This window comes from Falco naumanni, chromosome 3, assembly GCF_017639655.2.
Source record: "Falco naumanni isolate bFalNau1 chromosome 3, bFalNau1.pat, whole genome shotgun sequence".
NCBI lineage: Eukaryota > Metazoa > Chordata > Aves > Falconiformes > Falconidae > Falco > Falco naumanni.
In genome coordinates, this window is record NC_054056.1 from 118,045,129 (window position 1) to 118,061,920 (window position 16,792).

The following is a 16,792-nucleotide window of genomic DNA, read 5'->3' on the forward strand; positions in this document are numbered from 1 at the left end:
CACCTCTCTATGTTGAATAGATGATGTGCTTGAAGCCAAGGGAAGTATCTTTATTCTTCGTCACCCCAATATTCTGTCTGCAGCAGCTGAGTTGCCTGTGCTCTTAATTTCCTCATGATGTGGCATTTCCTTTTGTCCATTGGGTCTCAAAAAACCATGTCCCCATGTAAGCCCGGCTTTAACCTCCCCCGAGGCAGGACAGAAGTAGTTCTTAGGCTTTGTTCTGTATCTGTTGTGTGGCTCTGAACACTTCCATTATAAAATAAATAGAAGCAAATTCAAAATTCAATCCTTTTTATGGGATTCTGCAATAATTTATTGTTTCAGTATGACTCAGAAAACTTTCCTAATTTGCTTGCAGAATTTGTATCGGTTCTTTGAGGAATGAGAGATGGAGTTTTCAGAGTGATTTGTCTAGTGCTACATCTGCAGAGCTTGCAGTATTCAGTATTTTAGGAGCTTTTTAATATTTAAAATAACAGAGTCACAGAAAGGTCAGGATTGCAAGGGACCTTTGGTGATCATCTAGTCCAGCTCCCTGCTAAAGCAGGTTCACCTAGAGAAGGTTGCACAAAATGCCATCCAGGCGCATTTTGAGTATCTGCAGAGGACGCTGCACAGCCTCTCTGGGCAGCCTGTGCCAGGGCTCTGTCACCCTCAAGGGAAAGAGGTTCTTACTCATACTCATAGGGAGCTGCCTGTGCTGTGGTTTGTGCCTGTTGCCCCTTGTCCTGTCGCTGGGCACCACTGGAAAGAGCCTGGCCCCGTCCTCTTCACACTCGCCCTCAAGATACTTGTAGACACTGATAAGACCCCCCCTCAGTCTTCTCTTTTCCAGCATAAACAGCCCCAGCTCTCTCAGCCCTCCCTCAGACGGGAGATGCTCCAGTCCCCTCACCATCCCTGTAGCCTCTGCCGGACCCTCCCCAGCAGTTTCCTGTCTCTGGAACTGGGGAGCCCAGCACTGGGCACAGCACTCCAGGCGCAGCCTCCCCAGGGCAGAGCAGAGGGGCAGGATCACCTCCCTCCACCCGCTGGCCACGCTCCTCCTCATGCACCCCAGGGTCCCACTGACCTTCTTGGGCACGAGGACACGCTGCTGGCCCACGGGCAACTTGCTGCCCACCAGCACCCCCAGGCCCCTCTCCGCAGAGGTGCCCCCCAGCAGGTCACCCCCAGGCCATACTGGTGCGCGGGGCTGTCCCTCCCCAGGGCAGGACCTTACACTGGCTGACCTTCACCAGGCTCCTCTCTGCCCAGCTCTCCAGCCTGCCCAGGTCTGGCTGAACGGCAACGCAGCCTCTTGGGGTATCAGCTGCTCCCCTCAGTGTTGTGTCATTAGCAAACTTCCTAAGCCCAGCTGCCTTTTTTGTTGATGTGCTTCCTCACTGGTACTTCTACCTACACATTCAAGATTTTGTCCACAAATCTATTGACCAAAGAAGTAATAGGTCATGCCATCTAGAGTGTAAAACTACTCCAGAAAATGTAGGCTACGTTTAAGGGAATCTGTACTCTGTTCCCCTCCTAATCAGTAGTCCCTTCTGCTTTTGCTGCTTCTTCCTGTTTTCCTGGTCCTTATTGCCTCTTTAGTTTGGTCCAGATGTTCCCCCAGGAAGGGACAGCCTTTGAAGTTCAGATATCCATAAAGTAGCTGGGTGGTGATAGAACTGTATGGGGTAAGGAGATAGGTGTGGTTTACACGGTGCCACAAGGTCCTTATTGTGCTGAAGCTGCGAGTGCAGCCAGCCTGTGGGTATAAAGTATTACTTTTATCCCTCTTGGTGGCACAACTAAAGCTTGGCCTTGGTGTGAGGAATGTGATGGACTTTTCTTCCCCAGGGCTCAATGCCAGCTGCCTAAGCCTGCCTGTTTTTCTAGTGGGATGCCTGGATCCTTCAGCCCAGGGCACTTGCAGGCTGTGTCTGCTGGGCAGCTGTTTCACTGGCCTGTGCTCTCTGTCTCTGCTATTTCTTTATTATATTTACACATTGCTTACAATTTTAAACCGAGCTGTGGAGCGCAGTGACTGTCATTTAATATTTATTCATAGCGTCCAGCAGAGTGACCCAAGCGGGGAACAAATGAGGCATTGCTGTAATTCAAGTCAATAATCTTAGAGTAAGTGCTGAAAAGCAAAAAAATGGCACTGGTAGAAATGTGTAGCTACCTGTGCACTACACAACCTCTGTGTACTCACACTCTGTGCTAGCATATGACTTCAGTACTTGCAGTGCCTGCCTGCCCTCTCTTGCTCAGCAGTATCTGCTTCTATCTGACTGCTGCACTTCACAGCTGTACGGCAAGAGAAGTCTTCTGGTTGCTTTTGATCAGATGGCAGTTTGCCAAATCTAGGCTCTTTTAACAGGTGTTTTGTCAACAGCGAGCTAATGAACGTGTTTATTCTCTTGCTAACTTTGGTGGCAATGTTTGATTAAAGGCCACTGGCTGTGTAGCACAGAGGATGAAAACTAAACATGAATGGCTGGCTTTCCAGTGGGTAAGAGAAGGACAGCGTTCTCCTGAGCCTGGAAAAGGGGAAGTACTCAGGAAAAAACTGCTGCCTGCCTTTGAAGGCTAATTCCTGAAGGTGTAAACTGCCCAGCAAGAAATCCTCTTGAACAATGTTATTTCAGGCCTCTTTGATTTATTTTTCAGCCCAGTTTGTCATTCTCTAACTGCATTTTTCCCTGGTTTTAGAAAGTGGTTTCCAGGGTAAATGCCGTGGCAGAGCCTCTTAATCCACAAGTGCTGGAGAGAGAGGCAAGCTCTTTTGCCAGACCAGCTACCTAACTGGAGGGGCTGAGGGGAGGGAACAGGTACCTTTTGGGTACCAGCACTTCCCTAGGTCTTAGCAGCACGCTGAACACAGTGCTTGGGATTTTACCTGCTTAAAAAAATCTGGTGGACAAGTGAAAAGGTGTTTGTTCTGCAATGCAGTATGTCAAGTTGGTTAGTTTTGTTGTTTGTTTTTTTTTAAAAGGGGGTGGGGAGTGGGGAGAGAGGATAATAATAATAATAATAATAAAACCAGAGCTGCTTAGTGAAGTAAATTGCTGTGGCAACATGACTCTGTTCCAGTTAGCTGCATCCTCAGTGGGGATTTTGGCAGCTGACTGTGAGATAAGGGTGCAGGCTGTTGGTTGCTTTCCTACCCCTGCCTGTCACAGCTACTTTGGCACTGTGCAAGCACAGCAGCGCAGATGCTTCTCTTGTTTCCTGCGCTTCTCCACTTCTTGCTCCTGTCGTTTACGCAGTTTACTCTGTGAACGTCAGTGTTTCCGCGTAGGCAACGTGATCTCTTCTTGTGCTTTTATTAAGGTTCAGGCATCTGCTGAACCCTTAGCCTGACAGCTTTTCCTGCTTCGTGCGGGATACAAAGCAGCGAGCCAGGGTTAATGGGGGGGTCAGTGGAAGGGGCAGAAGTGGGAGCCCTTTCTGCTCTGTGATGGGGTTCAGTGGTGGCTCCTCAGGGGACATTAAACCTCTCTTGAGTGTCTGAGTTGCTTCTGTGCAGTTTTCTCCTCGGGGAGGAACTGGTGAAGCTGGTGGATGCCCAAAGATTTCTCCTGCAGACTGGTAAAGTCCTCTAGTTATTTCCAGTAAAGAGTCAGCTCTGTGCCAGGCTGGCTGATGTATAGCATGCGGTGCTTCCATTTATGCATCAGAAAACAGGCAGTGGCAGTAAACACAAGTGAAGAAAGAAAAAAAAAAGTGGGTTTTGCTGGATCACATGTTCCCTGAGCATGGTGCATCCCTGAGGTCCTTCTTTCCTGCTTGGTGAACCCTGGTCTGTGAGTAGCAGTTCAGGCTGACCAGCTGTGTCTGCTGTGCATGGTCATGAAGTGGGAGAGAGTCTGCAGTGCAAATGCCCATGGAGCCTCTTGGTTGTAAGGGCCGATAGATTTGCTATGGGCTTCGCATCTTAGTAGGTAGCTGCTTGAGATATGTTAAAATTCAAAAGAACAAAATTGTGCTGCTTTAGTTAAAAAAAAAAAAAAAAAAAAAAAAAAAAAAAGTCTTTTTCTTCCTGGGATGCTATTGGCTTAAGAGGTAAGTCACCATTTCAATCTGGGAAGAGGAACAACCTTATTTTTGGAGGTTTACAACACCAAATTGGATAAACCCTGAACAACTTGGTCTGAACTCACCATCGATGGTGCTTTGACTGGGAGGTTGAACTAGAAACCTCACGAGGTCCTGTCCAGCACGAATGGCTCTATGAACACCATGCATTAAAATAATTGACTGATGCTTTCATTAATTTTGTTCAGCTGTGCCAAAGAGTTCCTAATTCATGGAGGGGGAAAAAAAAAAAAAGCAAGAGAAGATGCTGATTAACCATATTCCTTTACTTTGCACAGAGAAGACAAATCATTCTCCTACCTACACTGCACACTGCCATGCAACAGCAACTCCTCCAAGTTATATTGACCTCTTAGAGCAAATGATTTCCTTAAAAATCACATTTGCTATTTGATGGATTCCCTCTCTCATTAGGAAGCCATTAAAATACAGCAGATCTGATTTTTTACCACTAGCTGCACTGCAAATTCTAGACAGAGTGCTTCATGAAGGTTCAGTTAGCAACAAAAGTGATTACAGAAGTATCTAATGGCTTTAATTTGCATATCTTTTTTTTTTAATTTGCACAGATACTTTTCAGGTAGTATCTTTTATTAAACTTTAAGTGCCAAATACACCTATTAATAAATAAGGCCCGATTTTGTCACTCTGCCTGACATTGACTGGAAACTCGCCTTAGGAATACATCCATCTAAGTCTGCTGGACTACTCATGCAGGAAAAAAAAATCACAAATAAGGACTGTGTGGCAGAATTTGGCCTGAATTTATCTGCATGTGTAGGTAGTCCTTATGTATATACAGGTAACTTAGAAACATATGCATCAAATGCTTACCACTTTAATGCTCTTTCAAAAGGTTCTTCTATGTTATTGGGTTTTTACCAAAAACAAACAAACAAACTTTTTTCCCAGGTGGAAAAAAGGTCTGAGTTGCTTAGCTCTGCTTTGTGGCATGTCATTTGCCAGCAGTGCTAGTGGCTTTACATCCCATGTATGTGTGATTGCTGTTTCAGGTAGAAGAGACACTGCTAGCAGTCCATTAAAGGACTCATGCCAACATCTTTTGTAAAATCCAGCAGTACTGGTGCCATCAGTCTGAGCACAAACATGCAGGACGAATGTAGGCAGACTGCTGGATCACAGCCAGCTACCTCAAGACAGCAGGCATAATCCTGCTCCGTTCATAAAGCCTAACAGAGCTGTTGACTATGAGAAATACTTATTGATAAGGCCTAAATGGAGTGGCTTCCAAGGTTACATTTTGGCCTAATGTGAGCAGGTAAATGGGAAAAAATCCCCGTATTTGGGTTTTTCCAAAAAATTTTCATGCCATTGGAAATTTGGCATGGCAGTAAGTTGACTTTGTGCTTTGAAAAGTGGCAGCAGAGTTTCTCAGTGAAATGATTCTATGCTTCAGAAACTTTTAACAAGGTTAGGTCTCTAATCTTTTCTTGGAGAAAGACTCGTTCTGGATGGTATTTACAAAAAGGAGGGTAGGGATGGATCAGCCCAGAGGAAGACACTGTGATAGAGAGTTGAAAGTGAACCTTTTCAAATATGGGCAACTTACAGGTGACTGAGAACAGCATTGTTACAGCGAGGTGGAGAAGCTGGCCTCAACTCTCAACAGATGATAATTGTGCTGTCTAAAATATACTATAGGATGGTATGGCAGTTCATATTTTTTCAGTATTTTTTCCATTGGTTTTGTAGGGTGAAGAAGGGTCCCCTGGCTTTCCTGGGCTGAAAGGGGATAAAGGAGAAAAAGTAAGTCCAAATCCTTCTTATACTGTGAAAAGTTTGAGTCTATAAAGGTATTGCAGAAGATTAATGAAAACAGACCCTCTTCTAAGTCTTTAGTTTTACCTCTGTGTTTTCATGTTTCATGTTAGCAAGGTGCTAAGAAAAGGAGACTACACTGAAGCATTATTTTTCAGCAAAGTGCACCCTTAAAATCTTTAAACCTCTTGATGATGCTTAGCACTATTTGACAAATGTGTGGAGATATCAAGGGCATGAATTTTGCTTAAATTTTGTAAAATTCTGAAACAGAAGAGCGAAACAAAACAGAAGCTCGGTGCTAATGGCTCCACATCCAGAAACATCAGTGTTTCTTCAGTTTGAGACACGGAAGGCCAAAAATGATGATGTCCTTCCTTGTACTGAACATAATAAGTTTTGGACTGAGATGGCCTTTAGCTCACTGTGTTGTCATCTTAAAAAAGAAAAAAAAAAAAAAGGAATTATCCTATACTGAGCTTGGTCTGTCAACTTTTTGTATTTTGCATATGTAAATACATATATATTTTATATATGTGTATATGTAATATATAAAAAATATATATACATATATAATAAAATATATGTATATATATTAAAAAAAGTGTATATATATGTAAAAAAAAAAAAGTATTTACTTTGGATGCATTAGTCTGAAATGCCTTAAACATCATTTGCAGGAGGGATTTAAACTTTTTTCACCTCTTGTAAACTAGCAAATGTTCAGGATTGCAAGGCAAACCCTCCACCAAATAATACACAACAAACCAGCTCAGTATAATCACAGCCCAGCGTGGCAGTTTTCAGTGCCCATGTCTGTTTCTCTTTCAAACCTTTTTTTGCAATACATCTAAAAAGAAATTCCTGCAGTGCCTAGAAGTAAAACCACTGTGCCAGTTCCTCACTATGTACGTCGGCAAGCCTATTATCTTTCCATTCTCCATTTGTTCTTTAAATTGCCAGCTGCACACAGCAAAACTTGCCTTTTCCCATTTGTTGCAGTCCCGGTTAGCAGTGGTGCTGCCAACCACAACATACTTAGTTCCATTCATTCTGGTGCATAGGAAAATTTAAAAAGTGGTGCCTGGATTTCTGTCTTTGTTTTCTATGGCTTTCCATGTTCACCACTCTAGGACTTGCTTCCCAGTGGCTAGGGTTGTTCCTGAGGACTGCTTGAAGTTTTCAAGGTTTCTTTTCTGTTTGCTTTTAGGCTCATTACATGTGTGCATTATAGCTGTATCTAGAAGCTTCTGAACTTTGGGACGGGTGCTGTATGAGCAAGGAGTTAAAAAAAAAAATTTAAAAAATTATCAGTATTTAGTTACATAACAGCAGTATTTTGAGACAATGGAATGGTGGACAGAGGCTGAGCGGAGATGGTATTAGAGATGACTCAACGGCATGTGTCTAATTAGCTGCAAAGCTTTTATATTAATTTATTCTTAAATGAGTTAAGTGGCCAAGAGTGCTTAGTTGCTCATTAACAGCTCATCAATCGGCCATAACATAGTGTGTTAATGTCAGCAGCAGCTCCTCCAAAGACTGTAAATAATAAATGTTTGCATTGAAGTGATTCTCCTCATTCTTTATTTTTGTCTTGATGCGTTACTCATGTCTTTCTCCTTGCAACGGGTGTTAATATTGTGCTGATGATAATTCTGTTGTTGTTACAGGGATCTCTGGGCTCACCTGGCCCCCCTGGGAAGGATGGAGCAAAAGGAGAAGCCGTAAGCCTTTTTGTTCCTTTCATGTAATCCTCGCCTTTCAGTGCTGGGCAGGCAGTGGAAATCAATCTGTATTGAACAGACCACGTCTTGGGGTTTTGTATGGGCATTGTAGGAGCAGCAGAAACAAATGGCAGGAGGTTAATAGCCTCAGCACTCTCCCTCGCACGTTTGCAGCGATGGCAGGTGGTGTATGGATTAGCCGTCCCGAGGGGCTCCCGGGGCAGCTCTGTTACCATTCATTAAGACGGGAAAGGGGGCGTTCGTGGCAGCCTGTGGTTTGGGACCCGCTTCTGCGGCTGTGCTGGTTAATGGCTGCAGCTGCAGAGCCTGGCCATTTGTTTTAAGTCTGGCAAAGAGTCATAGGCTAGCGGAGATGGCAGGGGATGCAGGGTGCTGTCTTACGGTTCCACAACAGACGGGGGTTAGAGAAATTCATGTCGCAGCCACAGAAGCAGGCACCTGAACACATCTTGTGCACTGCTAAAAGCTAAGAGCAAAGGAAGAGTTTCAGGATTAGCGCAAAAAAGGATGCAGCATACCAAATATTGTCTTTAAAAGTACTATAGTTGGAGCATAAAATCACAAACACATTTTCCAGTATCTTATATAAGTGTATTTTAGTGCTTTCCCCCTTTTCCACTGCTTGATCACCATCCCTTTGAATTATCTTCATCCTGATGGTGGACTTTTACCATCTCATTCACTGTCCCTTTGTGGCAGTCATGTGGTGGTGACTGGAGGAAGTTGGGTAAAGGACTTTTTGGAAGGGCAGGCATACACAGCAGTAGTGATACGCAGCAGAAAAGCTCTATTTTTTTTTTTTTCCTGTTACTTACATCCTGTTTCTGCTTTGTGCTACACCTGTCCCACTTCAGAAAAACTGCAGTCATTTTTTCCAGTACAGCTTGCAGAACTGGTGCAATTTCATCACATCACACGTGGCACGGTCTGGGATTGGACAGTGACATGCTTGGACTTGCAGAAATCCTTATAGGATGTGTTTATTGCACTGAAAGGTCACCATTCCAGAACAAATGCGTCTCCAAGGAATCCATATTTGCAGATTGTAGTCGATGCAAGCTGTTCATGACTTAGGGAACTCATTTCTTTCTACTGGGGTGGGTGTGTTTGAAGAGTAGTTGAAGAGCTGCTTCCGTTTTCTGTTTGTCTCTTTCTGCTTTTATTTTTGCAAAGAAAGCACATCGTAAACTTTTAGATCTCTGGATAATGGTACTCAGGACTGCAGATATGGCTAGAGCTCCCATTTCTAAGGCTGTATATAATGAGTGTTTCAAGCCATCCTTGCCTTTATATATAAAAGGATTAACATTTACCACTGATGTTGCTGTTACTTGCAGGGTGAGCCAGGACAGCCAGGCGCATTTGGACTGCCTGGGCCAGCAGGTCCAAAGGTAAGCTTTCCATTTCTTCTTTATATGGGCAGGCATTTTTTTTCACTGTCTTTTTATATGTGTGAATTGCTTGAATTACTTTTTGTTTATGACTTTTGATATTCTCAGTGGTGAAATGAAAAAACTCAAAATGCTCATTTTCATCAGGCATCTGTTAAGGTATCAGCAATTAGGCAAAGTACATAAAAAGAAGAAATTCCTTTTGTTCAATGAACAGCATAGCTGAAGAAGATGAAAATAATATGTTTTGGGGGACATAAGCTTTGCTTCATGCCTTCAGTAAGCATTCCCATCTCTCACAAAGATGCAGGTGATAATTATTATCCCTACTCTATTTATTTTTTTTTCTCATAGTCATAATGGGGAGATCCTACCCTGGATGTTTCTGCCTATTTTGGGCGCTTGTGGTTTGCACCATTAGGCAGTGGCAGAGTGATACAGAACTTGAGCTGATGCTTATATCACTGGGTTTGCTTCAAACAAGGTGCTTCTGAGTGGAGATCTGGTGAGACTTAGCTGAGTGTCAGAAATATGCCTAAAATTTGAAGCCCTTCTCATAAGCAATTCCTTAACCTCCTTTTACAACCTCAGCTCTCCTTGCCTTGTTCCCTGGTTACTGAAGGGATCACCACCCCTCAGATCAGTTTTGTTATAACACAAGAAGAAGATGGTGCACTAGATTGACAAGTATGTTTTGAGGAGCATCTTGCACAGCAAGTTCAGCTCAGCCTACGAAAGGTGGTGTAGGTACAACAGTTTGATTGCCCAGATTTACTTCACCCAGTTCTGTTTCTGTACAAGCAAAGACCTTTGAGCATCACATCTTTCTGGAAGAGCCATATCTAGTCTAAACCTCCCACTGAGTTCACTGATGCCTTTGTCCTCAAATAGGAGTTATTTCAGGTACTGGAAAGTACCTGAACAACTTTCCACATGTAGCCTTGTCACTTGGCTCTGTCTGAAAGGACTCTACGAAGCAGTTAATTTCTATAGGTCCTTCTGGCTTCTGCAGCTATAGAGAGGCCCTTTCTCCACAATGTCTTTTTTTCATAGAGGGAAATGTTCATCATTTCCTAAAGTCTCATCAGGAGGGTATCGGAACTAATGGTCTGTTTGTGGATTAGCGGAAATACTTGGCAGCCATCCTGCGGTTCTCAGCGGGAGGCATATTGCCTTCAGCAACGTGAAGGGGTTGATTGTGGAAGCTGTGTGGCAGCATGTTCAGCAGGGGATAAATGACAGCTGCAAAGCAGGGTTGGGCTGAGCTGAGTGGAGGCACTCTGGATATTATTTTGTCCTTCAGTGGGATTTGGGAGTGGATGAAATGAACTGAATTCATCACCCATAAATGCCTGTCAGCTGCATCTCTCCTATCACGCGAATAAATACATATTTTCTCTCTGTCCTGCATATTTCCCATAGTGCAATTACAAACCAGTAGGGTATACAATGCTCCTTGTGGTATGAATTTCTTCACCCTTGCTTTGCAAAGCTTTTACAGACCAAGCAAAACTGAGGCACCTACATCTGCCACCGGAAGGACTTTATTCTTGAAAATGTTCCATATTTCCCACTGAGATTATCAGGCACATATACTTGAGCCAAGTAACAAGGCAATGCTGAACAGAACTTCAGCGCTACAGGCTGAGCAGGGTAGGTGCTGGTGGAGCTGAACCTAGAGACAACTGACTAGACAGTGCCAAGTACTCCCAGGGAAGAGGTGATCTTGGCTAATCCCAGCCTCTCAGGTCCAGTGGCTAAATAAAAATGATAGTGTGCTTTCACAGTGACTTTTATTTACCTCAGTGGATGCTCTGGATATATGCAGTGTCCTTAAGCAGGATTCTGACCTGAGCTATTTTAAGAAATAAACCTGAATTTGCTGATGGGGGTTTATAATCTAAAATATGAATCCACACACCTTTAATCCTTGGCATAAAGCTCGGCCGCCTAGCTGGTGTGGAAGAAGGTGTATAGAGATGGGTGGAGCTGGCAGAGAGGTCACATCTCCAATTACAGCTGTAACGATTGGGGTTTTTTTTGCCAGATCACTTATTTTTATTGTCAGTGTCAGTACAGTGGCTTTGGGCTCTACCCCAGGCTCCTTGGAGAGCTACCTTGCAGTTTCTCTGGTCAGTTGGGATGTGGTCCTTCCTGCCTCAATCCATCTTCATTTGCGTTGAGCCAGGCAAGTGCAGTGCACACTCAGCAGCTGTACATGCACCCCAGGAAATTCAGCCCCCTGTTTATCTGCTTGGCTGAGGGATCAATACCTAAAACCCAACACACTGGGTTTATGAAAGGCAGGTCCTGCTTGATGAACCTGATCTCCTGCAACATGATGACCCACCTAGTGGATGAGGGGAAGGCTGTGGATGTTGTCTACCTGGACCTTATTAAAGCCTTTGACGCTGTCTCCCACAACATTCTCCTGGAGAAATGGCTGTTTATGGTTTCGACAGATGTACTCTTTGCTGGGTGAAAAAAAATGGTTGGATGGCTGAGCCCAAAGACTGGTGGTGAATAGTGACCAGTCACAGGTGCTGTTCCCCAGGGCTCAGTACTGGGGCCAGTCCTGTTTAATATCTTTATCAATGATCTGGATGAGGGGTTTGAGTGCACCCTCAGGAAGATTGCAGGTGACACCAAGTTGGGCAGGAGTGTTGATGTGCTTGAGGGCAGGCAGGCTCTGCAGAGGGACCTGGACAGGCTGCACCGATGGGCCAAGGCCACTTGTATGAGGTTCAACAAGGCTCAGTGCCGGGTCCTGCACCTGGGTCATAACAACCCCACGCAGCGCTATGGGCTTGCAGAAGGGTGGCTGGAAAGCTGCACAGCAGAAAAGGACCTGAGGTTGCTGGTGATGACTGACTGACCATGAGCCAGCACTGTGCCCAGGTGGCCAAGAAGGCCAGTGACATCCTGGCTTGTATTCAAAACAGTGTGGCCAGCAGGACCGGGGCAGTGATTGTCCCCCTGTACTGGGCACTGATGAGGCTGCACCTTGAATCCTGTGTTCAGTTTTGGGCCCCTCACTGCAAGACAGACATTGAGGTGCTGGAGCGTGTCCAGAGCAGGGCAGTGATGCTGGTGCAGGGTCTGGAGAACAAGTCTTGTGAGGAGCAGCTGAGGGACCTGGGGTTGTTCAGCCTGGAGAAAAGGAGGCTCAGGGGGGACCTTATTACTCTCTACAACTACCTGAAAGGAGGCTGTAGACAGGTTGGGTCAGTGCCAAAGATAGAGTGACCCACTTCACTCATAAGAGAGAATCAGCAATATGTTTATTGGTATAAAGCAGCAATGTAATGAAGCTTAATAGTAAATGCGACAGTGGTTAAAGATTCAATGGCAAGGTACACCTGCTTACTGCACAGAGGACAGGGTCAGACAAAACTGTCAGGGAGACCCTCCCGTTGAGTCATGAGGTTCAGAAAGGGCCCGCTTGCCTTCTGAACTCTTTCTCAGGGGGGAATTTAGGCATGGCTGGTATCAGATTTAGTCTCAGACTTGGTCACCAATTTATGTCTAAATGATTATATGTGCACAATTGATCCTTGATAATACTTAGCAAAGTTTTCAAAGTTTAACATTCTATCAAATTGCTTTCTGAGAATCTGTTGCTGCAAGGAATCTCTCACCCTTGAGCACTAACCTTGCGTGGTGGCCCTGCTCAAGGGGAGGTTCTGGTGTGCAGCCTGCTGCCGTGCAGGAGAGCCCAATGGGCTCTGGGGCTGTCCGCTATTCGTATTTGCATACTGACTACAGAAATTAGTTTCTTTCAGACAGATTGAGTCTGACCTCGACCAGCACTGGTAAGTGGGTTCATTGCTCAAATTAACCCTTGGCTGTCATGTTGTTATCTGTCTCCCCCGAGTGCACTGAGTCAGAAACAGCCATCACGACCAGCCACTGGCAGTTATCACTTGGGCATTGCTGTGGAAACAATGGTCAGGATGGAGGGGGGTGGGGTGGAGCACAGTGCCACAGTTGGTCTCTTCTCCCAGGTGATAGGATAGGAGGAAACGGCCTGATGTTGCACCAGGGGAGGTTTAAATTGGATATTAGGAAAAATTGCTTCACCAAAAGGGTTGTCAGGCATTGGAAAAGGCTGCCCAGAGAAGTGGTTGTCACAAACCCTGGAGGTGTTTAAAAGATGTGTAGATGTGGCACCTAGGGACATTGTTTAGTGGTGGACTTGACAGTGGGTTGGACTTGATAATCTTAAAGGTCTTTTCTAACTTAAATGATTTTCAGTCTTTTGCCTCAGTGGGAGTTGTCAGCACTTTCTTTTAAGGTGGTGTCTCACAGCTTTTATAGACCTCATTGATTGTGTGAAGCTTCTGGTAACACAGATAAGGGTCCTGCATATTTCTGGTAGTAGGACTTCAATCCACAGATGTGGCATAATGGACGATAAGCCCCTTAGTGTACATGTATGGGTGCAAGAATGATATGGCCTCAGTATGTCATCTCTGGTTTTACTGCTTTTGCTGCTCGGTGAAGTCTCCAGGGGAGGGTGTTCCTAGTTCAGTGTCTTCATTGTAAAAATTTGTGGGGGTTTTGGTGGTTGGTTTTTTTTTTTTTTCCTTTTCATCAAACGTGGTGGGTAAACTTTATTACTCACCAAGAAGACTGTACGATCTTGCTGGGTATTAGCTGGTGGAAGCAAAGAAGAGCGCTCAAAGTCAGCCTTGTGCTAATCACTGTTGGAGCTTCTAGAAGGTGCCACAGTGGTCTGAGACAGCAAGAAATATCCACTGGTTAGTGGGGAAAGGTCCCACAGAGATGTGGGATTTGGAAGATTAAATGGAGTAAGTGGGTCCAGAGAAAAAAGGCTATAGCTCAGGTCCCTCACTGGGGTCATAATATTATAGCAGTGAAACAAAGCTTGAATTTTTGAGCCCAGGCCCTTTAGCCTATAATATCCTGCAGCAGCTATTCAACCTTTTCTTTTTTCCCCCCCCTGTATCTTTAATAAAATGTTAAAAAGATTTTTTGTGGCTGTCATTGCCATGGCACTGACATAGCTATAGCGTTCCCATCTGAACTGACAGTTATCTGCACTTGATAGAAAAAACGGGGGGGGGAGGGAATCAAGCCTTTGAAATATAAAGTATTAGGTAAGAGTTTTATTTTGACAAATTTCCTTTTTCTTGTTTGCTTCAGCTGTTGAAGGTCTCACACTTCTCTGGTTTACCAGACATGATCTCAGCGCAGGCCTTGAGTGGGATCAGCAAGTCTCATCCAGACAAACTCAGTTTCTCTATCCATAACTTTTGCTGAGTGTTATAACCACACTTTATGTAACAGTACTGAGTTGGACTGATAATTTGGACAACACGGAGCAGGCCTCTATTTCTGTAAAGGGTTTTGCCTAGACTTTGATAGCAGTATTTTTCTGCAGGCTGAAGGGAGAGATTTAAGCGCGTGCCTGATGCTTTCCCTCTGCCATTCGAGGAGCTGAAGCACTTCCTGACCTTGCAGAGGTCCTCACGTACCTGATGTTGTAGAGATCCCAGAGCCACCTTTGCTCGTGCTTAAACCCAGCTCTTGTTAACCAGTCTGTGAATCTCCCTGCCTGAGTTTGCCATGTGGTTTGCCTCCATACTGAACACAGGTTCAGCCACTTTACAGCTGGGCTGATGAACTGCTCACAACCCTCAGGACACAGCTTCATCTGCTTTACCAAGTCCAGTCCTCTCTGGAAGAAGGAGGGGGCAGTTTTGGCAATTCATTCCTTACAGCAGTGGTGCAACACTGGCTAAGCACAGTCCAGCCAGCCTGCCAGGTCTGTGCTTAACGACTGCTCCAAATGAGATTGCCATTTGGGCTAGGGCAAGTGTAAACATTGGTGTGACATGACCAGCCTCCTGGGTGCTTGCATTGGGACAAACCCCCCTCAGTTCTGCTAATAATTCATTGCAAACACAACTTGTATCTTTGATTTTATTTTTTTAGTAGGAAACATCTATTAATATGAAGTGTAGAAATGATTTAAAAATAAGTCTTGATCTGTTTTGAAGCCTTATCAGCTACAGCCACCCAATACATGAGTTAACCAGATGGGGGCGGGGAGAGGGAAGTGAGATAAGTAAGAAAATAATCAGTTAAATAGGTGATCTAAGATGCCAAACCAGTTCTCATGGTCAACTTGTCAGGCCCAGGCTGTCTCCATAGCATGGCTCTGAGGGCTGAGCCTGTTCAGCTGAGGATCCAGACCTTTTGCAGGCAGTGTAGGACGTACAAAAGCACACAGTGAGAGTGCTTTCTGTTTCACTTTACCTTTCCCAGGGAGAGAGACATGTGAAGGACTGCTGAAATGTACCTGATCCTCTTGCATTTCTCCCATTGATGCTGAAAATAAACATTGGAGAATATAGTTCTGATCTGATTCTTTCAACTGACTTTTCAAAATAACGTTTTGAAGTCTGTGGTTTGTTTATGCTGGCATACGGCCTTTGCTGCAGCTTTTGCAGCAATGTATGTCTGTGCTTTGTTCCACCAATGCTGTGTTCGGGAGCTGACGGAGCTCAATCACCCTGCCCACAACAGGCAGGCAACAACTGACGTTGCTTAAACTTCTTAACCTGTTGCTTAACCTGTAGAGGGACTTGCTTGGGACAGTTTGCCTTCCTAGGGCAAGACTGAAGGCAAGAGGATAAAACTTGCTAAAGTCTGAGTGCTGGGGGGAGAAAAGGACATTGAGGTATCACTTTGGGTAGGTAGCTGAAAAATCAGACACTGCTCCCTGAATTAGTGCTAAGACAGTTGAGAAGCCTCAACAGCCCACCGTAAGCCCAGGAGTGCAACTTATATTTCTGAATAACTGATATTATTCTTGATCTTTTATGTGAAACGGTTTCTGGTGTTTTACTGTATCTCAATTCCTTCCCAGGGAGCTGAGGGAAAACAGGGTCCTCCAGGAATTAAAGGCTACGTAGGTGCACCGGTAAGTCATGGCTCTTGTTAAATTTTTAATACTCTAGAAACTTTCTCTATTTTTTCAGTGTGCTCTGCCCAGCTATGTGGGGTTTTTATTATTATTATTGTTGTTATTATTATTATTAAGCATTGTAGGGCATGTCTGACCTCTTACTTGTAGTGTTCAAATGGTGACATTTTCTCGACTTCATTGACTTTCTTCTGACTTCTTTAAATGAGAACAGACCTGTAGCCAGTAGAGAGATGGCAGTAGAAATGTCTTGATTACCGAGATAACAGCTGGTGATTTTGTGATGCTTCCACTGTAATGCAATTTCTTTGGTTTGTGTTAATGCACCATGTATATGGTACTTGCAAATTTCATCATAATGAGAAAAAATACTACTTCTCAGCAAGTTTCCAATCACATTTTCCAAACTGTCAGGGAATAGCCTTTGGGCTCAGGGGGAAAACCTGCCTTGAATGAACAGACAGCAAGACCAGAGTAAATCGGATTCTATCAAGTAAACATTTCTATCTTGTGGTCTCACCTTGGTAATTATGGAGGCAGCCTTTGAGAGGGTGTTCTAAAGGCTGATAGGGTTTTCTAAGATTTGAGGACATGACTGCATCAGGACAACCCCCAGTATCAGTACAGGCTGGGGGATAAAGGGATTAAGAGCAGCCCTGCAGAGAAGGACTTGGGGGCACTAGAGGATGAAAAGCTGGACATGAGCCAGCAATGTGCACTCGCAGCCCAGAAAGCCAACCGTATCCTGGGCTGCGCCAGGGTGAAGGGAGGTGGTTCTGCCCCTCTACTCCACTCTCATGAGACCCCACCTGCAGTACTGCATTCAGCTCTGGAAC

At 44.6% G+C, this 16,792-nt stretch overlaps 1 protein-coding gene across 1 annotated transcript in view; it reads left to right on the top strand.

The window, feature by feature from the left end:
* The window catches only part of COL22A1 (collagen type XXII alpha 1 chain), a 237,409-nt gene that overhangs the window by 119,331 nt on the left and 101,286 nt on the right, over window positions 1-16,792 (top strand). Inside the window, exons 13-16 of the mRNA XM_040588639.1 lie at window positions 5,800-5,853; window positions 7,539-7,592; window positions 8,951-9,004; window positions 15,900-15,953. Coding sequence (XP_040444573.1) covers window positions 5,800-5,853; window positions 7,539-7,592; window positions 8,951-9,004; window positions 15,900-15,953 — 216 coding nt within the window. The remainder of the gene's footprint in view (window positions 1-5,799; window positions 5,854-7,538; window positions 7,593-8,950; window positions 9,005-15,899; window positions 15,954-16,792) is intronic.